We start from the raw sequence: 23,147 nt of genomic DNA, 5'->3' as shown, positions 1-23,147 counted from the left end.
ACACATATACACAATATTAACGGAGTGACCATGGGAAAGGTGTTGTTAAAGAACACAAAGCAGAATCTTGTCTTTTTGCAAAACCACACTGCATTTCCACCAGAACCATTACAGGCCGTTTAATGTAATTGAATGAGAGGAAGTCCAGGGATGGATAACTAAAATGATCAGGAGTGGAAGGATTTTCATATGAAAGTGGCTTAAAAAATTCTTTTTTATTTTTATTTTTCAGTTCCAAATTCTCTCTAGCCCTTCCTCAAACCATTGATAAGACAATAAATATGGTACCCAGTATACATAGGAAGTCATGTAAAACATATTTCCACATTTGCTTGGGTCCAAAATTAATAAATAAACAGACAGATAGATAAATGAATGAATTAATGAATAAAAGCAAGAAAATAAAGATAAAAAATAAAATTTAATCTGCACTCAGAGTCCATCAGTTCTCTATATGGGGCTGAATAACATTTTTTCATCATAAGTTCTTTGGAATTGTCATGGATCATTGTATTGATTGGAGTTGCTAAGTCTCTCATGCTTGACTATCATTACTGTTACTGTTTATGTTGTTCAACTCTTTTGCTCACTTTACTCTACATCAGTTTATATTTCTTCTCAAGGTTTTTTCTGAGACCATCACCTTCCTAATTTCTTACAGCTTAATAGTATTCCATCACAATAATATACCCTATCTTGTTAAGCCATGACCCAATGGCTAGGCATGTCCTCAGTTCCTGATTCTTTGCATCCCTCCCCCCACAAAAAGTACTGCTGTAAACATTTTTATACATATGAGTGCTTTTCCTTTTTCTTTGATCCATTTAGGTATAGATCTAGTTGTGATATTTCTGGAGCAGAGGGTATGCACAGTTTTATAGCCCTTTGGGCACAGATCCAAATTATTCTCCAAAATGATTTCGATCAGTTAATAGCCTCATCAAAAAGTGCGTTTAAAGTATACCTTTTTTTTCTACATTTCCTCCAAATATTTGACATTTACTTTTTCTGTCATGTTATTCAATTTTATAGGTGTAAGGTGGTACCTCAGAGTTTTAATTTGTATTTTGTTAATTATTCATAATTTAGAGCATTTTTCACATTACTATTGTTATCTTTGAATTATTTCTCTGCAGCTGCCTGTTCTGGATTTTGGCTATAATGTTACTGGAAGTTTTCATTTTCCTAATTCTTTCAGGTGACCAGTAGATTCTTTCAATTTTTTCTTTTCCTTCTGGTTTCCTTTATAATTTCTTTAAATATGAGGTCAAGGCTTTTTTTTATCATGGCTTTCAGGTAATTCAATAATTCTTAAATTATCTTTTCTCAATCTATTTTCAAAGTTAGTTATTTTTTCTTATATTTCACATTTTCTTCTGTTTTTTCATTCATTTTACTTTATTTTATTATTTCTTGACATTACATGGATTCATTCATTAGCTTCCACTTGACCGATTCTAATTTTTAAAGAGTAGGTGACTTCACTGAAGCTTTGTACTTATATCATTTGGTCAATTCTTAATTTTAAGGAATTATTTTAAAAGTTATGTTAAAAATAAAAATACATGTAAGGAGTATTTTTAGTGTCTCTTTTCATGAATTCTCTTTTCATAATTTTCCTACATACCTCTCATTTTCTTTACCAATATTTTCTCTGCCATTCTTATTTAATTTTTACAATTGATTTGTTCTCATTTGTTTCTTTATCTCTTTTAAGAATTCTTTGTGGGGGGCAGCAAGGTGGCACAGTGGATAAAGCACTGGCCCTGTATTCAGGAGGACCTGAGTTCAAATCCAGCCTCAGACACTTGACACTTACTAGCTGTACGACCCTGGGCAAGTCACTTAATCCTCATTGCCTGTCCCCCCCAAATAATTCTTTTGGGGTTTCTCTCCATTCTTCATTTTTCTTTAAGGCCTTGCTGGTAGATGGTTTCAAGTCATTGTTTTCTTCTTAATTTGTGTCTTGAGGTTCCCTATCACCATAGTAGTTTTTTTGGTTTGTTTTTGTTTTTTGTTTTTATGATCAATTGTTGTTGTTGTTTGTTTGTTTTACCAACCTACTTCCTCTTTAAACTTAAATATCTTAGAGTTGACTATGGTCACCTTGGGGAAGGGATGGGGGAATACTGGGCTTTTGTCTATGTCTTTCTGCTTTCACAGCTTAATTGGGAACCTGTAGTTTTTTGGTGCCTCTAAAAGTAGTGTGACCTAGGGAGAGGCTTGGTCACTGCTTTCCTGGTCTCTAGAATCTCCTCAACCAGGTAGATCCCCTGCTCTCTTCTGATTTTGACACTTCCTCTATGCACAGCAACTGTGACCCAAACGTGGGTAATGGGTGACAGAACTGCCAAGTGGTGCCAAATATTATGCTTAGTACTAGGAAAGGGGTCCCTTGTGATCTCTTTCTGACCAAGTGTTCAGACCCTGCCATCACCCAGTGCCAGTCCCACAGCTGAGCTCTCAGCCAGCATCCACCCAGATCCACAGACCTCTCTTTCTGTTTTTCTAATCTTTCCTGGGATAGAAAATGGCTCGGTGTGACTTTTTCTTGCCTTTCTTGTTCAGAATTCTGTTAGGTGTTTTTTTGTTTTGGTTTGGTTTTTGGTGAGGCAATTGGGGTTAAGTGACTTGCCCAGGGTCACATGGCTAGCAAATGTCAAGTGTCTGAGGTCGGATTTGAACTCAGGTCCTCCTGAATCCAGGGCTGGTACTTTATCCACTTCACCACCTAGCTGCCCGATAATTTTCATGATAATTATGTGTAAGATTGTTTAGAGTATGTCTCTAACCTTATAAATGTGACATCATGAAAAGCAACTCTGTTATCCTGTGACTGTCAGAGATAAAAAGAAGAGACAGATTGTGCCCTTAGTTCATACCAGGATGGCATTTCTTTTGTTCATATATCTTTGGGGACATATTCTTGGGGGATAGAAGGGGAGACACAGGAAATGGTCCAGTGAAGTACCTCTAAAGCATGAACTTGCTGACTGCATCATTGGGACAGAGGATAAATGACCTTATATTTGGCTGCTTAGCAGTTGCAGAGCAGCTAAAGGCAAAGAAATACATTTTCCTCTCCTCTCCCACATTGTTTCCTGTGCCTTAGTTTATATCGTGATGTCAGTAATTCATCAAATGACCTTTGTAACATGCTAATTAAACATTAAAACATTTATCTTCAAATATAATATTTATTTTACACCAAATGTAATTTATTGTCATAAGATTTCTGGAAGCTCATTTTTCTTTGCATTCTCTCTCCTTCTAACTTCATTTTCTCATTTAGTAATAATAAATAGACTCAGGATGGAAGGACTCTCAGAAGCCATATAGTGCACTTTAAACATATACAAGAATTCTTTCTACAACATAGCCACTGTTTAATTGATGAATCAATCAGTTTTGAATCCACTTAAACTTTATTATCCTTTATCTCCCCTCCATCTTGACCACACAGCTACCATTGTCAAATGCCTTATTAAAATCCAGGCATACTAAATTTATAACATTCCTCTGATTTAATAACATATAATAAAAAGGAAATTAGTTTAGTCTAGCATGATTTGTTCTTGATGAACCTGCGTTGGCTCAAAGTGTTCACCACTTCCTATATTTCAGGAGGGACCTTGACAAAATCGAGTATATCTATTCTAAGAGATGTCAAATCTCCTATTTATTAATGCCTTCTATAATTTTTCCAAGAAGTGAAGTCAAGGTAACTGGCCTAGAGCTTGAAGAATTCATCTTTTTCCCCTGTGAGATAATAAGGGCTACATTCACTCATCTCCAGTCTTGCTCTATCATTTTTCTGAAACCATTAAGAATGGCTTTGCAAACATGTTCATGAATTCTTTTGGTATCCTGTGATATAATTTTTTTCTATTTCAGATTACTTAAATTCATTCTTAAAAGGAATATTCTGTCTCACCAATTTTTCACTTATCATGGGTTTTTACTCCCTGTTACCCAATTCTGTTCTATTTTTCCAAGACTAAAAATCATCCCTATACATTATAGGTAACAGAGATTGAAGGTATTTCTGCCTTCTCTCTCTTTTCTTATCATTCTATGCACCCTAATTAGAAGTTCCATCCAATTTTTGACCTTTTATCAATAAACAAAATGCTCTCTTGATTCATTATGGCCTTGTCTTCTTTTGGCTTGCATTGTTCCTGACATTATTCTTAAGCAAGCATGCTTACTACTTTTTATTAACTATAATAGTTACCTTCTTTTGCTCTTAACTACTTTACACATCTTTTTCAAAAAACCCAAGGTGATTACATAGCTAATAGGATCATGGATTTAGAGCTGAAAAGGACATTGGAGGCCATTGAGTCTGTCTTCATTTTACGAATGAGGAAATTCATGTCTTAAGAGGTTTAATGCCCAAGGTCACACTGTAAATGTCTGAAACAATATTTGAATCCAGGTCTTCAGGTTGTGTTCTATTCCATGCTGCCTCTCAGAGGAAGATGCTTAGATATCCAGAAGAGGTTGGGGTTTTTTTGTTTGTTTTGTTTTGTTTTGTTGGCAGCTCCCTTTTAATTCTTATTGGAATAAAATGTAGTTGTAGCATCAACATTTTGTTTTTGAGAGCTTGACATCTTTCTACAATCAAATTCCCCTATAAAATTGTTGACCACAACTCTCTATATAACCTTTCTCTGAATTTTTAAAAATTCGCTCTTCATAAATGTAGCATGTGTATCAAACTATGGTTGGTCTTTCCTTTGTTATTTATCAAGAAATTTGAGATGTGGTTACTTCTTCCTCAAAATCCCATTACTACTATTTCTACTTTTTCAACTACTTCCTCCTTATTGGTAAGAACTAGTCTCATAATAGCAGTTCTCTTGTCACTTCCTCCACCACTTGAAGAATGAAATTATCATCATAAGCAAGTCAAAAATTTAGCACCTGTTCTACCTTCAACAAGGACAAAGCTCTATTCAGGTAATGGAGCCCTTCATTTTGCCTACTGACATGTGCAGGTCTCCCCAATTTAAAACAAACAAATAAACACAAACACAAATATAACTTCACCCTGCCATATACTCAAGCTGTCTTCCTTTGTAATTTCTCCTTTTTTTTCTCAGCTAAACTCTTAGCAGAAGTTCTCTACTTATTGTATCATTTTCTTGCCCCCCACTCACTTATTCACCCTCTACAATTCTACCACTGATCCCCAAACTCAACTAGCATTGTTCTCATTGGGGTTGTTTGTGATCTCTTAATTGTTTTGTTGTTGCTGAGTTGTTTTTTAGTTGTGTCCAACTCTTTGTGACCTTATTTGGGATTTCCTTGGCAAAGATACTGGAATAATTTGCCATTTCCTCCTCTAGTTCATTTTATAAATGAGGAAACAGGGACAAATAGGGTTAAGTGACTTCCAGGGTCACACAGCTAGTAAGAGTCTGAGGTCAGATTTGAATACATGAACATGAGTTTTCCTGACTCTAAGACCAGAACTCTATCTACTATACCACCCAGCTGCATCTCTTAATTGTTTAACCAATCTTTTGTTAAAAATTTAGTCTTTAATCTTTTTTACCTCTCTGCAATGCTTGACAACATTAGCTACCCTCTTCTGGATAGGTTTCCTTCTCTGGATTTTTGTGATGCTGCTCATCATGTATCATCCCATCTATTTGACTACTAAATCACATTATAAATACATATTATTTGCATGTAAATGTACCCCATCTTAGGCCCTCTTTTCTTTTCTCTACATACTTGCTCTTAGAGAACTCATTAGATCCCTTGGTTTCAACTACCATCTGTCTGCAGATGTCTCTCTAACCTAAAACACCAACTCTTATCTTTTCTCTGAGCTATAGTCCCATATCTCAAACTGCCTGCTGGATATCTCCACTTAGATATCCCATACACATCTCAAATGCAACTTGTCTGAAATAGAATTCATTATTTTCATTACTAAACATCCCCCCTCCTCCTTTTCACTGTACTTCAGTTCCCATATGCTTCAGCTGCCAAATCTTACCAATTTTATTTCTATATCTCACACATCCCTTTTCTTCTCTTTACTCCCACAGCAATCAACTCAATTTAAAGTCTGCATACTATTTCCTCTAAATGGTTAGCATAACCTTCTTTTTTTGTGGGGCAATGGGGGTTAAGTGACTTGCTCAGAATCAGACAGCTAGTAAGTGTCAAGTGTCTGAGGCCCGATTTGAATTCAGGTACTCCTGAATCCAGGGCTGGTGCTTTATCCACTGCGCCACCTAGCTACCCCAAGCATAACTTTCTAATAGGTCTTCATGTTTCTATGTCTTCCCATTCCAATCCACATTTATCCAAATTGCCAAATTGATAATTTTTCAAATCACAGTAATGACTTTGTCACACCTTTGCTTAAGAGATGTATATCTTAGGAGGCTCTGCTGGGACCAAATAGTCTACTGATAGAGTTTGAGAATTTAGCATCACTCAGATACTTCAATAAGACATCCAAGTAGGATGTTAGGGGAGAATTCTATTTTTAAAAATTTTATTTTGTTTTTAATTCATGGAATAAAACTAGCAATTCCATAACATAGTACCACAACCACGACCACCACAACAAAGATGGTTGTACATAGATTATTTGTATAGTCTTGTAAACTCTTATTCAAAACCATTTGAATTTCTTGGTTTATTCAACATCCTGGGCTAAAGACATGTTTACTACTCTTGTGTAAAGTGCTTCCTTTCATTTCTCACTTTAAAGCATCACTTTAAAGGCTTCTCAAATGTGGTTGTCTCTTCTGTCTTTTCCTGCTCTACTGTGTCTTTCTTGAAGCTTCACACAACACTTCAGTGTATCAACATTTTGGTTCTATATAGGGTTAAGTGTAGGGTTTGTACATATGTTCAAAAATAATGCTATTTTTCAAAAAGAGTAAATGTTCCTTAAGGACACATCTATATTAAAGGGAAATTTCTGGAAGCAGAAAATCAATCTGGCTACCTAGGATCAGCCTTCAACAGGGACAAAGAGAAGCAAACAACTCCCAATGAGTGTGAAATAACTTGAGCTTCAGGCACACAACAGAAGAGAAAACTCATACTCCTCAAATTTAATGAATGCATAGTCATAGGAACTGGAGGGACTTTTCAGATGCCTTATTTTTTGTCATCCAGTTTTCAATTGCTATTATAAAAGCAAGTAGGAGGGACACTGAGAAAATTTCCATCAAAAACAATTTTTACCTCCATAGAACTTGAAGAGATTATTCAAGCACAGCATTTTAGCTAATTAAAAGTCTTCAAAACGAAGCAGTCCATTCTGTGGTTCTCTGTCTTTTTAAAATTCAGTGCAATTGAGAGAAACATGGCAAAATTTATGTGAACCAATTCAAAGTAAAGCAAGCACAACCAGGAAAATATATGTAATAGTGCACATCTGTCTGTCTGTCTGTATTTTTTATTGTTATTCAGTCGTTTCAGTCATGTCCAACCCTTTGTGCCCCCACTTGGAGTTTTCTTGGAAAAGACATTGGAGGGGAAGCTAGGTGGCACGGTGGATAAAGCCCCGACCCTGGATTCAGGAGGACCTGAGTTTAAATCCAGCCTCAGACACTTGACACTTACTAGCTAGGTGACCCTGGGCAAGTCACTTCACCCTGATTGCCCTGAAAAAACAAACAAACAACAAAAAAAGAAAAGATATTGGAATGGTTTGCCATTTTCTTCTCCAGTTCATTTTATGCATGAGGAAACTGAGGCAAACAAGGTTAAGTGACTTGCTCAGGGTCACACAGCTAGTAAGTGTCTGAGGCCAGATTTGAACTCAGGAATATGAGTCTTCCTGACTCCAGGCCTGGCACTCTATCCACTTCACCACCTAGCTATCAGTGTGTGTGTGTGTATGTGTATATACATACATATACATGCATGTAAATGCACCTATGTATATGTAGCACATATATCATGTATATGGTATATTATATATACAGTTGTATTTACACAAAATATTATATATACACACAATGCATATGATAAATATATACCATGATGTATCATATATATCATAGACATATAGACATGTGTCTACCATATATAGACAGTTTGTATATTCGATACACATATATGATTTATAGATACATGATATATGCATACAATGTTACACACACATATTTATATCTAACTATATCTATATCTATCTATCTTACAACTAAAAGGAAACCAAACACTGCTTATCTATAATGATCAATCCCAGCCTTTGCCCTTAGACAAAAGATGAGGAAATGTACCTTCCTTCTTTTCTTGGAAAGGTGGGAGACTAAGTTTACAGAATGTCTAGTAAACTCTCAGGTGTGACTTGTGTCAGTTGGTTTGCTTTAACTATTTCCTTTTATTATAAGGAAAGCCTCTTTCATTAGCAATAGGGGACTACATCTGAAAATAACTATCATGTAAAAACAAAAAAAAAATCATTAAAACTTGAAGAATAGCACTGAAGACACATACCATGGAGCAGCTGAGCCAGCAGTAACAAGCTACTTGCATGAGGATTCTGGATGGTGAAGTGGATAAACAGTGCTTGTCCTGGCACCAAGATCTGAGATCACATATGGCTCCAGACACTTATTAACCATGAGATCATGGGCAAGTGACTTTAACCTCTGCTTGCCTCGGTTTCCTTAACTGTAAAATGGGAATATTAACAGCACCTACCTCCCAGGGTTGTTTTGAGAGTCAAATGAAATAATATTTGTAAAACACTTATGTACTTGGCACATAGTGGATGTTATATAAGTGTTAGATGTCATTATTATCACTGTCATCATCATTGTGATATAAATTTCACCAGAGGCTTTAGATAAGAGGAGTTAAAGAATATTAGATTAAGGTAAATTACAATAATGATAAGAAGATACAGGTAAGCAGTAGTCAGGACATGTCACAATGTTTTTATCTTTAATTCTTGCTTTAAATCAAGATCTAATTTCCTTTAAATATTCTTATAGAATATGAGTTTACTTAATTTAGCAAATATTTATTAAGCACTTAGTACAGCATGAAAGGCACTGTCTAAGGTATGAAAGGAGATACAAAGAGGAATTTGAAGGATTCCCTGCCATCAAGGAGATTATAGTCAGTAGAAGGGATAAAAACTTTAAACAAGTTGATTAATATACATATAATAATGAAGATTACTTTTCTGGGAAAGGATTCTGTGACTGAACAATCTCTCTGCTTGCCCTTAGTCCACTTGGGTTCAGATCATTCTGCACCAAATTTGTAAGTCCCAAGATTCATCCAGTAGATGGGACCTTGCTTGTTTGATTTTTTTTTCCTAATATACTTCCTCATAATACCAACAAAATTTTCCATTTCCTCATGTCTTTGCACATATGAACCAACCTTAAACCAAGTGAACCTGAAGAAAGCCTGAAATTGGTAATAAAGAAGCAAGGCTTGTGGGCAGCTAGGTGGCACAGTGGATAAAGCGCTGGCCCTTGATTCAGGAGGACCTGAGTTCAAATCCGGCCTCAGACATTTGACACTTACTAGCTGTGTGACCCTGAGCAAGTCATTTAACACTCATTGCCCTGCCCCCCCCAAATAAAAAGCAAGGCTGACAGTCTGGATAATTAATAATTAAACTTAACTATTAGGACTAGATAGATATTAAATATTCATAAGAACATAACCACTCCTTCTATTGTATCTCTCTTCTAGGTTTCTCAGTGGCTAGAATGCTGAAGTTGGAATCAGGAATACTTGAGTTCAATCCTTCTTCAGATACTTAGCTATATGACCCTAGTCGAATCAATTAACCTCTCTCAGATTCAGTTTTCTCCTCTGTTAAATGCAGACAATAACTACTCTTCCCTCAAAGTGTAGTTGTGAGGATCAGATAAGAAAATATATCTAAAGCAAAAGCACAACACAATGCTAGATAAGATTATACAAAGCCTCATTGAGATAAACCTTTGAGAACAATTTAAAGAGAAAAAAATAAAAACTCTATGATCTGTTCACTCTCACATGCATTTTAAATAATAAATTCTTAAGAAAGAGGGGCGGCTAGGTGGTGCAGTGGATAAAGCACCGGCCCTGGAGTCAGGAGTACCTGAGTTCAAATCCTGCCTTAGACACTTAACACTTACTAGCTGTGTAACCCTGGGCAAGTCACTTAACCCCAATTGCCTCACTTAAAAAAAAAATTCTTAAGAAAGAGTATCTACTTTTAAAAATGAGCAACTGAGATCCTGTTCAAGGAAATCTCCTTGCATTTGATCAATTAGTCACAATTTTCTTTTTAAAGGACCCCCCAATCCCATATTGTACACAAATGACTGGTTTGCTGTTTCCATTTAAAATGTCACCAGTGAATTTGGGGTAGGGGAGATTTAAAGCTTTTACATATTAATTTCCTAGGAAGGAAATGTATGTATATGGTTAAAAATAAAGAATTTTTGTTGTTATTAGTATCTGTTGCTTCTGAGAGGATACAGTCATAGTTTAGTCTGAAATAACTTTGAACACCCAATTATTTAAGTACACAAAGACAGCCTCTTTATTCATAACTACCAGCCAAAGTGCTGACCAGGGCTTGTCTTAGAAGTTTTGAAAGCCTATTTTGTTTTTATTTCCCTTATTGACTTATTTATTTTTATAAGCATTTATCATCTCTCTTTCCTACTGCTCCTCCCCAATCAAATAATGAAATAGAAAAAGAACAGCCTCATAATGAATATACATAATCCAGCCAAACAAATTATTCTGCTGGCCATGTCCAAAAATGTATTTTTCATCCTGCATTTTAAGCATGATACCTGTCTGAGAGGACATATTCAGTGCTCTTGACTTGTTTGTCATTGCACTATTCAGATTTCTAAAGTTTTTCAAAGTTCTCTTGCTTTATAATATTGTTTGTGGTATAAATTGTTCTCCTTGTTTTACTCTCTTCAATCTCTATTAGTTCATAAACTTTCTTAGTTTTCCCTGACCCTGTCCATTTCATCATTTCTTATGCCACAGTGATATTCATTCTATTCACAAACCACAATTAGTTCAGTCATTCCTCAATAGCCCCTTAGTTTCTAGTTTTGGGGCCACCACAAAGAGAGCTGCTGAAATACTCTTATATGTACAGGTCTTTTTCTTCTTTAATCCCTTTTGGGATTATCCCAGACTTGAAGAGCAGTGCAAATTTATGCCATTCTACCTTTCAGGTAGTGAAACTCCAGAGATCAGAGGTCACCTTTATGACTCTATTACTTTTTTTTTTTAAAAGAACCAATTCATTTTAGAATTTACATTCTAGAATTTATATTATCCATAAGAAGCCAAATACATTTGGTTCTTTGAGAGTTCCATCGTATTTTATATGCTTGTCAAGAAATTGCTCGTTAGGAATGGGCCTTTCAGCATCTCCTTTTAGGAAACTAACCTCAGACAGCTCTTGAGGTTGTGACATGCCTGAGAGTTCGCTGACTTTGCTTATCTTGTTAAAAACAGACAGATGGGGTTATGCAGACATGGCTGTTTCTTGGTGGCCCTGTTTACACTTTTGGAGCAGCTGCCTGATTAGCAGCTGTGTAATTGAACTCCACTCAGCAGGATAGGACACACTTTGATTTACCAATTTATTTCTGTAGAATTTACTCCAGGGCAAAGTAGCCTTTGGGTCAGTTAACATTTATTAAAAGTCTGCTTTGAGAGAGCAATAAAGGAAATCACTACAAAATGTAAAGCACCATTATTATTTCTTGTATGGTTGACATTATTCTAATATTGCAAATTGTATCATATATTGTTTCCATTTTGTTGTTGTATAGATCTGTGATTTTCATTATATTGGGGGCAAAGAAACTTTTTCCACCAATGTATACATAATCTATCTGCTAGTTAGTTACTAGGGCACTGAGAGATTAAATCATTTACCCCATTCCCCAGCTATCCTTGACTAAGATCAGGTCTCTCATAACTATATTATGCTACTTTGTCTGTAATGTCAATAAATAGGTAAATTTCTCGCTCTTGGGGACTTTCAAAATTAATGGAGAAGAAAAGACTAATGAAAAAGGTCTATTATTACATTTCATAAAAACAAATGTTATCAAATAAATCTTGGACAAACTTTTTGTGTGCTTCAGTTTTTCCATATATAAAAAGATGAAGTTGGACTAAAACTAGGGCTCTTAAAACCCCCCCTGCCAGTGGGGGAACTCTTCAAGTTTAAACCAGACTTCAGTAGAAGTCCTGAAGATAAAACTAAAACCCAACAACAACCACCAATCATAATAATGAATTAATTAAATACCAAAGAACACAAAACTAATTGAAAATATTTTAAGATAGATCTGCTAAATTTGTTTTGATCTCTTAAGTTTGAAATCTAGCAACATCATCATTTTATTTTGTGAGAAGTGTTTAATAATTGTGAATGAGAGTGATACAATGAGAAATAGTGGGGCATTAAAGGCTGACCTACCAGTCAGGAAGGTCTAACATCAATACTGTCTTGTGTTGGCTGTGTGCTGTGGATAAGTCACCTAAAACTCCTAATACTCTAGGCAATTGTTTAAGTGTATACATTACTAACAGGGTACTTAACTGCATGAGTGGAGGAAGTTTCCATAGTTGGGAAAACTCCCACATAGATGAAATCACGAGTCTAGAGCAATTTTTTAAAAATCGCTGTGTTTCATCTCATAAAATATCCCATAATAATCTTAATTTTCCCCCTTTAAATTTTTTAAATTGTTTCCATTTGGCATTTTTGCTTTAAAATTATGAATCATCTTTTAAAATCATTGTGTTTTTCCAGTAGACATATTTTTGAGTTTTCCCTATAGATGTCTTTTTCAAATTTTGCTAGACCCATGCAACTACATTTTAAAGTAGGATGCTTACTCATGAGTCACTAGAAGTCCACCCAAATTGAAGATAGCAATGATCATAGTTGTATTTTTTCCTGCATTTGAAATTTGGCACCTGGATTAGGTTTATATCTTATTGTCAGTCTTCATTATTAACACATTTGGGAGAAAAGGAAGGGAATATGCAATGATTAAACACCTACTAATGTTAGACACTGTGCTCAGTTTTATGAATATTATTCATTTGCTTTCTTGTCTTCTCAAACTTAACTGTTTTATTTGTTTATTATAAATGTAAATTAGTATTAAAATTCTTAATAAAACAAAGCAAAAGCTAAAGCTATACATGTAGCAAGGCACAGTGGAAATGGTACTTAACTTGGCGTGTGGCGTGACTTAAATTCTTCAGCTCTGCCACTTAATACCTATATACCTTTGGTCACGTCATCTATTCTCTCTTGGCCACAGTTTCCTCAGCTTCAAAGTGAAGGCAGGATACTACAATAAATAGATACCTCTTATTGTATATGCTCTCCATTGAGATAGACCAACAATAAAATAGAAGTATATTCAGTAATGGATTCTAGGTCAAATAAGAAGTCACATTTCAACCAGTCTCTGGATTCTCTGGTTTCCTTCATTTTCAGGTTGAGCTAGGTGGCTGCTGAGGTCCTTCCGATTCAAATTGTGTGATCATGTGATTCTGGTTCTCCATGTCAAGGGAGCATGTCAGTGGGCCCATTTGACAGAAAAGTGAGTGGTTTGTCTATCACCACCATGTGAGTGAAATTTATGAGACATCAGGGATCCATAGAACATAAATTTAGGAACACTAGGCTATGTCATCACTAACATGCCATCCAGTTTTGAATTTCTATGATGCAAAGTGACCTAGTAGTAATGAAGTAAATGCTACCTTTCCCTTAAGATAAAATAAAACCCCAAGAATATTCTGTGATATGTAGATATGAGAAGCACCCTTTGGGGCCAAAAGTACTTGCTGTCTGTTCTTCCCTATGGTGTCTATATTGTGTGGGGCCAGCGAATCTAGTCTAACTGCTTCTGATGGTTGTTGATATTGTCAGAGCCAGGATTAAGAGATGGAACTGAAAATTCTTCTAAATCTTATTTAGTCAATCTTAGACTGACATAGTCATACTGGCAAGGAAGAAGAAGAGGAGGTTAGGTAGAACATGATTGCCTTACTTTGTATTTTTCTCCTCTGTGTAATGAGAATTCAAAACACTAGGCCCACCATGTAAAATCATCAGCAAGGACATTGAAGGCCACAAACCTCAATTTTCCTGTAATTCCCAGAGGTCTTTAAGCAAAGGCCACATAAGCATTTGCTGGAGATGTTGTAGAGGGAATTCTTCTTCAAGTACGTACTGGACTCAATGGACTTGGAGGTCTCTTCCAATTCTGTAATTTTGTGATTCTGTGAAACTGTGTGACTTAACCCTTCTCTTCTTTGCAGAGATTGAAGAACAGATTTGTAGCACTACATGAATGACAAACTTACTAGATATTTTGGTTAGTTTTGCTGGACTGTTTTCTTATCAGAGATGGCACTCTGGGAAAGGGGGCTGAGAGGACTATATAGGGAAATGTAGATTATGTAAAAACAAAAAAAAAATCTTAAAATATATCCCTTCCCTGATAACCTGTTTGGAAGCTCCTAATGGGCACAAAGTTAGGTCCCCTTTAACTAGAAAATGAAAGTTTGGATTAAATGTCAGTCTCAAAGGCCTAAATTAAAACTCTCTCAAGGCAACCTTTTGTAATACTAGTCGCCTTCCACTTCTCCTTCTGCATTGTCCCTCCTTCTTCATTCCCTTGTCTTCAATAATACTTTGACTTGACATAATTTAAGACCAAGTCTCCTAGGATAAAGCTTAAAGTGTGGCAAGAAGATGAAAAAAAAAACAAACAGAAGGAAATGGAGAGAGGAAGAAGGTAATGATCAGAAGGTGGATACTACATGGTCTAGGGCAAAGTTTCTTAACCTGTGGGTGATGACCCCATATGGGGTAACTGAATGTGGGGGGGTCATGAAAAATTTGGCAACAGTAAAAGGTTATGTATACTTATTTTATATACCTATATACCAATGATTGAGTAAAAATTTCTTGGGCAAAAAGGGGTCATGAGTGGAAAAAGTTTAAGCCCTGAAGAGATCAAAAAGGTTCTATAGATCTCAGTCAACTAGGAAGGTGGGATTTTGGAGGTGGACACATGGGGTGCAAGAGACTTGTTATATGTCGATATGAATCACGATGATCTGGATTGTTAAATTAATTTAATTAAATTAATTCTAATTTAGGCAGAGTCTCAGAACAACAACAACAACATATTTATACAGCATTTTAGTTTGCAAAGTATATGTAATCTCACTTGATCCTCAAAACCCATAACATCCCATTCTACCTTTACACAATAAAACACTAACGTGGTTCAGAACCTAAAGTCACGGTCCACTCTAGACTTAAGATCATGAGATCTTACATATAAAACACTTTGCAAATCTTGAAATACTATGTCTTACCTATTATTGTTATCCCATGTCCAAAAGTAATCACCCTCATAAAGATGGTATTCTTATTCATAAGAGTGAAGGTAGAGGTGGGTCTCCCACTCAGGCAGCCATTTATATGTGTTTTTGTGCCTCTGCATGCAGTCTTCCAGAACATGGCTTCTGTCTATCATGGGAACGCATAGCCATTCCAGTTGTGATTTATTTTAAAAGCAATGTTCTTGGGAATAACAAATTGGCCTTTCACCCACTAGGCATCATTTTCTTGACATGTTCTATAACTGTGAGAGGAAGTTCCTGTCAATAACACTGCAGAGTTGAACAAGGTCAGATCCTCGAAAATATATCAGGGGGAAAAAAATCTATTCCCAGGAATAATCTCACTTTGTTTCTGTCAGGATTTATGAAGTGGGGGTTGCTTTTGCTTTTGTGCTTGGGTTTTTTGTTTTTTGTCATAGTTATTTTGATCAAGCTAAGGAGCTGCGAATGAGAAAATGTAGATCAACATATTAACAGTCTTAAAGAATTGTGGGTGGCACTGAGGGGTTAAGTGACTTGACCACAGTCTGTATGTGTCAGAGGCAGGGCTTGAGTCCAGCCCTCTTTGGTTGGCTCTCTATCCACTGTAGTTTGATGCCTCTTAGCCTCAGTTTGACTAGATAGACTGGTTGTTTATAGAAAGAACTCTGAGATTAGATAACCTCCTCTACCAAAATTCCCTTTATCATCTATAGAATGTAGAAATGTAGCTTAATAGAGCCAGAACATAATGAAAGAGTAACTTTCCCATGCCACCCATCTCAAGAAAAGCTCGTACTCAAAAGCCTTCTTAGAAAAGAAGTCTCAGGCAACTATTCTATTCCTAAATGTCCACAGAGAAAGTAAAAGTAATACTCAGTTGGGTGGGTGGTGGAGGTGGGTGTAGTTCGGGAAGTAAATAAGAGGGAAAATCTCCTTCACAAATCTTTCCTACTTCTAGTTACTCTGACAGTCCACTGCTCCTTCTTGTTGTTATGTCAGTTAGTGGTGTCCAAATCTTCTGTGACCTGATTTGGAGATTTTCTTGACAGAGATACTGGAATGGTTGGCCATTGAAAGAAATGGCTCATTTTACAGATGAGGAAACTAAGGTAAAGAGGGTTAAATGACTTGCCCAGGGTCGCACAGCTAGTAAGTGTCTGAGACCTGATTTGTAATTGGGTCCTTCTGACTCTAGGCCTTACATTATATCTATTGTGCCATCTAGATGCCCCTATTCCTCATTCCTTACTACAGTTATCCCTTCTACGTTGTGACTTTCCTCATTGCAGTTTCACTATATCACGGGTCAACATAAGAAATTAAATGGGATTTTTTTGGGAGGTTTGTGCCTATCACCAAATACTTAACCTCAATTTTACAATAAGGTACTGTAAACACTCCATAAAAGAAACAGAAAAGAAAATCAGACTTCTCTGGTATGAAGGGAAGGCCAAAACATTTTATGGGAATTTGCCAGATCATGAGGACTGTGGGCCTCTAATCTCCAAGTTGTGGAAGGGATAACTGTATTTCACTGTTCCTTTCTAAGTATAAAACCCTCCATAGAGTTAGTGACTTTGTAATTCCTCAGGCTTCTCTACTCCTGAGAGGAAATTTCTAATCAACAGTGGTTGTATTTATCCCATTATACCTTAAAGTGAAGCATGGCTTTCAGTTTTATTGGTGGCAGTGGGGCTGTTAGAGGGATACAGTGCTAATACCATATTATATCACAAACCCCTACCAGTGTTCTTCCCCTCTCCCCCACCCCATTATCAGATAATAGGATCATAGACTTTTCATAGTTGGTAACAATTAGGTAGTCTGACTTAATTAAGGTTTAGAAACAAGCATTTACTAAGGTGGTATAGTAAGAATAGTTGTTATGAAACATTTCCCCATCCCCAAGCCTGGGACATACACTCCCACAAATATACCTGTAGTCTAGGGGAGAAGTGGCTTAAGTGCTTTAAAAATATTATTTCATTTTATCCTCAGAATAACCCCAGTCAGAGGTTAAATGACTTACCTGAGGCCAAATTTGAACTCAAGTCTTCTTGACTTTAGATCAGACCAGCAATCTATCCACAGCACCAGCAGTTTGTCTCTGAGCATCCATGCAAAGGGGTAACTAATTATTCTTGGTTACCAGGAAATTTTTCTCCCTCTTTCATGGACTCATCATGAAGTTCCCTTTCAGTACGGTGTAGCATTCTGCTGAATTCCTGGTAGAGTCCTTAATTTGTCTTTACTCTAGTTTGTCTTTAGCTGCTGATGCAATTGCTGGCAATGGAAGACACTGGAGGACACCTATCAGAAGTCCAAAATCATTCAACTTTTTGAAGTTCACAAGGTCAAAGGGTCAAAGGGATGTGAAGGAAATAGAGGCTTTCTCCTCCTGCAACCCCTATCTCACTCCACCCCTAAATCTCCTCTAGTTGATTTGAATAAAATTGTGTCCACCCATAAACCTGACCAGTTTTTTATTTTATAAAAAACTCACAGGGTTTGGGATTGACTGAGTCTCTTCAACCAATCCCAATGTACTTTCTCTGTAGGGTCATTTCATTTCATCCAATGGCTTTCACTGATGCTCAGTTAATTAAGGACTTTCATACCTTGTTTAATGCCTGATCAACATATTCATTACAGATCTTCTCATTTGATTAAAGTAGTTATTTTAAGTGGGTTGGAGTGATTGATTGGTTCATTCATTCAACCTACCCCTCACCCTTTCAACTCTGAAAATCTATGATTTTTATGAATCTCTAATCATATGATAGTTCCAAATTTTATATATCTCATAGTATGAGTGGAAAAAAAACCTATACCATTGAATTTAGGATCAGAAGACCAGGATTTGAATCCTTATTCTGCCGTTTACTATCCATACAGTTTCAAGTCACTTAGCCTTTTTGTGCCTTAGCCCCTTCATCTTTAAAATGGGAACAATAATCAAAATACTTGCACTGGTTATCTCTCAGTTTTGTTATGATGATCAAATGAGATAATTTTTGTTACGTGCTTTGTAACGAGAATGAACTAAAAAAATGTGAGTTGGTATTGGTAGTTGTAGTAATAATTGTGGTAAATTGGAAGTATTGATATTCTAAGAACTTATCAAATGTGTACAACAGTCCTTTTTAACAGAGATGTGAAAAGGAATGAGATAATTCATATAAAAGTACTTTTGGAATGCTGATGAAAGAGTTTGAACACAAATTGTTATTTTTTTCCTGCCATAGACTCATCATGTGATTTTGATAAAGTTTATTTTTGCTAGCCTAAAATACACCCCAAATCCGTACACATATTGCCTTCTTTATTATGATATAATAATAAATGTTTATGTTTTCCCATGCTAATTTATCAGAACAGTTAAGTGAGAAATAGTTAAGAATGTTGAAGGAAGATTTTTTTTTCCTCTGAAGTTGTTGACAAACTTTCTGGTCCAAGAACATTTTCTCCTCGAATCTAAAGTTTTAAAATCAGCTTTTATTATGTCTCCTTTTCCTAGAATGACTACAAAAGATTGTCAATGCAGTGCAAAGATTTTGTTGTCGGACTTCTTGATCTTTGCAGAAACACAGAAGAAGTGGAGGCCATACTGAATGGGGATGTTGAAGTGAGTCCTAATGGTGGAGACCACGGGCGACCGAGCCTCAGTCGTTTAAAACTTGCTATTAAATATGAAGTCAAAAAAGTAAGCTCAGGCATTTAGCCTAGTTTCTTTTATTTGTACTTTTGTTAATGATGAATACAGATGATGTACTTGTAGCTTAAACATTATCCCTACCTAAAACCAGAAAAACAGCCTCATGTCAATGCAACTATGTCTAACATGTAGAACTCGCTTTAATCTCAATGGTTAAATGGATAGCATTTAACCAACAGAGAAAACTAATGTAGTGGTTAGAATTCTGGACTTGGACTTAAGAGAAATCTGAGTTTAAATCCCAGCTTTGACACTATCTAGCTTTGAGACCACAGAGAAGTCATTTAAACTCATTGAGCATTAGTTTCTTTGTCTGAAAAAAAGGATGTTCACACCAGCACCTATCACACAGAGTTGTAAGGCTCAAAACAAATTAAGGTTGTAAATTCCTCTGTAGACCTCAAAGTTTACAAATGTTATTAGGCACACTTCCCCTCCTACCAAAGGTGGTACCATTGCAAAACCCCAAATGGGGCCTAAGGATTTCTAGGCCTCTCTATCTGCATTGTAGCTCAATTCTAATAGATGTGTTATCTCTCAATTAGAGTGTAAGCTCCTATACAGCAGGTATTGATTGGTTCATTCATTCAACCTACCCAACCCTTTCAACTCTGAAAATCTGTGATTTTTATGACTCTATAATAGGATAGTCCTATCTTCGGCCACTTTCCAAATTTTACATATCTCATTGTATAAGTAGAAAAAAATACTGAATTTGGGATCAGAAGACTGAAATATGAGTCCTTAATCCACCATTTACTATCCATGTAGTCTTACGTCACTTAGCCTTTTTGTTCTTTAGCCCCCTCATCTATAAAATGGGAGTATTATTTAAAATACTTGTATGTAGTAAACACTTTATAATACTTCATTCATTTAACATTCAAAGTGCTTTATAAATTGGTGGCCTTAATTGAGATGGAAGGAATGGAGTAGAACAGGAAAGAGATGACCCCAGCCAATTATTCTTCCTTAAGTAGTTGATAAATGCTGTTGTTTCTATGCTGCTAAAAGACTTCAGGTACTTCTAGTACCTTCTAAGTTTAGCTTCCTAAGTCAAATTTCTGGTCACCCTGTCCTGGGTCTGTCACCTAGGATTTGGAATTGGGATTAAAATTAGATGAGAATAAAAATTTTGGCTTATTTCTGGTCTAGTTGAATTTGGGATCCCAATTTGTGATGAATATTTTTGAATCCTCTCCTGCAATGTCCTTAGTGAGTCACTTATTTTTCTCCCTTTACCTCTTTCTCCTACTCTCCCCCTTCCTGATTTGGAAGATTCTTAGCCAATGCTCTAAGCAGGGTACACAGTCTGGCCTCTTTATATTGGTCTACTGTAGGGGATAAAACACATGCTGGAAACACACGCTAATTAGTTTTATGTTCATTAAAAGTTGAATGAGGAGCAGCTAGGTGGCACAGTGGATAGCACACCAGCCCTGGAGTCAGGAAGACCTGAGTTCAAATCTGGCCTCAGACACTTAACACTTACTAGCTGTGTGATCTTGGGCAAGTCTCTTAACCCCAATTGCTTCACCAAAAAAAAAAAAAAAAGTTGAATGGTTTTCATCCTCCATTTGTACCCTGATAAAATGTCCCTCTTAGAGGGCTCAAAATGATATATTTAAATTAAGAAGTGGGATATGTTAATTATCCATTAATCATCTCCTTTCATTTGCTCTCTGTTCCAGTTTGTAGCCCATCCAAACTGCCAGCAACAGCTTCTCTCCATCTGGTATGAGAATCTCTCAGGGTTAAGGCAGCAGACGATTGCTGTTAAGTTTCTAGTGGTCCTTGCTGTGGCAGTTGGCTTGCCCTTCCTGGCCATGATTTACTGGTTTGCTCCATGCAGCAAGGTGAGTTGGTAAACCTGAGCATCTCAGTTTGGAGAAAAGCTTGTCTGGTTGAAAAGTAGGAAATATAACCAATCATTAGAATGAAATGAGGGGTTGTTACAGATACCTGATAGGACATTGTTAAGGTACTTTCCCCCCCTATTTTGTACAGGAAAACTTGATTTAAAGAAAAAAAATGAAATAAAGTGAAAAGTAGCATGCTTCATTATGTTCCATCAATATCAGTTCTTTCTTTGGAGGTGGATAATAAGTTTCATCAATAGTCCTTTGGCATTGTCTTGGATAATTGTATTGTTGGGAATAGTCAAGTCATTCATAGTTCTTCAGAAAACAATATTGCTTTCTCTGTGTACTACAATGTTCTCTTGCTTCTGCTCACTTCACAATACATCATTTCATACATGTTTTTCCAGGCCTTTCTGAAGTCATCCTGCTTATCATTTCTTATAGCACATTAGTATTCCATCACCATCATATACCACAGTTTGTTTAGCCATTCCCCAATTGATGGGCATCCCTTTGATTTCCAATTATTAGCCACCAGAAAGAGAGCTGCTTATAGATATTTTTGTACAAATAGGTCTTTTTCTCTTTTTGGAGATGTCCTTGGCATATAAACCTAGCAGTACTATTGCTGGATCAAAGGGTATCCAGAATTCTATAGCCCTTAGGGCATAGTTCCAAACTGCTCTCCAGAATGGTTGGATCTTTTCACAACTCCACCAACAGTGGATTAGCATCCCAGCTTTCCAACATCCCCTGTGGGGCAGCTAGGTGGCGCAGTGGATAGAGCACCGGCCCTGGATTCAGGAGTTCAAATCCAGCCTCAGACACTTAACACTGACTAGCTGTGTGACCTTGGGCAAGTCACTTAACCCTCATTGCCCAACCAAAAACAAACAAACAAAAACAAAAAAATCCCCTGTAACATCCAATATTTTCCATTAAAAATATATATTTGCCACTCTAATAGGTGTGAGGTGATACCTCAGAGTTATTTTAATTTGCATTTCTCTGATTAATATTGTCTAGACCATTTTTTCATATGATTATAGTTAGCTTTGGTTTCTTTGTCTGAGATCTGTCTGTTCATATGCTTTGACCATTTATTAATTGGTGAATGACTTCTGCTTTTATAAATTTGACTTAACTCTATATATATTTGAGAAATGAGGCCTTTATCAGAGATATTTGTTTCAAAAATTCTTTTCTAGTTTTCTACTTCCTTTGTAATCTTGGTTACATTAGTTTTGTTTGTGCAAAATCTTTTTAATTTTATATAATCAAAATTGTCTATTTTACATTTTATTTTGTTCCCTATAATCTCTTTGGTCCTAAATTCTTCCTCTGCTCTTAAATCTGACAAATAAATGATTCCATACTCCCTTAATTTGCATATGGCATCATCTTTTATGTGAAAATTTTGTACCCATTTTGACCTTATTTTAGTATATGGCGTGAGATATTGGTCTATACCTAGTTTCTGCCATAATGTTTTTAAGTTTTCCCAGCAGTTTTTGCCAAATAATGATTATTTGTTCCAAAATCTTGGATCTTTGGGTGTATTATATACTAGATTACTATAGTCATTTACTATAGTGTAATTTCTATCTATTCTATTCCACTGATCTACCCCTCTATTTCTTAGGCAGTACCAGATTGTTTTGATAAGTATGGCTTTATAATACAATTTGAAATCTGGTACTGCTAGACCACCTTCTTTCATATTTTTTTTCATTGATTCCCAGGATATCCTTGAACTTGTGTCTTTTCAGATGAATTTTGTTATTTTTTTCTAACTCTACAAAATATTTTTTGATAGTTTGATATAGAATTAAATAAATTAACTTAGGTAGGATTGTCATTTTTATTATATTGGCATTGCCTACCCATGAGCAATTAATATATTTCCAATTGTTTAGATCTGACTTTATTTCTGTGAAAAATGTTTTGTAGTTCTGGTCATATTAAGGTACTTTTCCTTAGTTTTAAAATCTACCTAACTCACTGTTGTTGACCCTTTGGGAGCTTAAGGATAGAATCAATCTCTTTAACCAGGCTGTTTTGCCCTAGTAATGCATACAAATTTTATCTTCATATTGTAAGATGGATCTTGAAATTGCTTGAATAATTTTGGGGGGATATAAACATTATTATATTATTTAAATAAATTATAGAAT

General features: G+C 35.9%; 1 protein-coding gene across 2 annotated transcripts in view; it reads left to right on the top strand.

Moving 5' to 3' along the window:
• TRPC6 (transient receptor potential cation channel subfamily C member 6) overlaps positions 1-23,147 on the top strand; it is a 171,427-nt gene that overhangs the window by 101,198 nt on the left and 47,082 nt on the right. The window contains exons 3-4 of one of the 2 annotated variants that reach the window (XM_043995655.1): positions 18,914-19,099; positions 20,803-20,967. In XM_043995655.1, the coding sequence (XP_043851590.1) occupies positions 18,914-19,099; positions 20,803-20,967 (351 nt within the window). The remainder of the gene's footprint in view (positions 1-18,913; positions 19,100-20,802; positions 20,968-23,147) is intronic. The other variant, XM_043995656.1, reaches the window with a different exon arrangement.

The sequence above is a fragment of the Dromiciops gliroides genome, chromosome 3 (assembly GCF_019393635.1).
Source record: "Dromiciops gliroides isolate mDroGli1 chromosome 3, mDroGli1.pri, whole genome shotgun sequence".
Lineage (NCBI taxonomy): Eukaryota > Metazoa > Chordata > Mammalia > Microbiotheria > Microbiotheriidae > Dromiciops > Dromiciops gliroides.
Note: the sequence above shows the minus strand (reverse complement) of the source record. Positions and strands in the feature narration are given on the sequence as shown.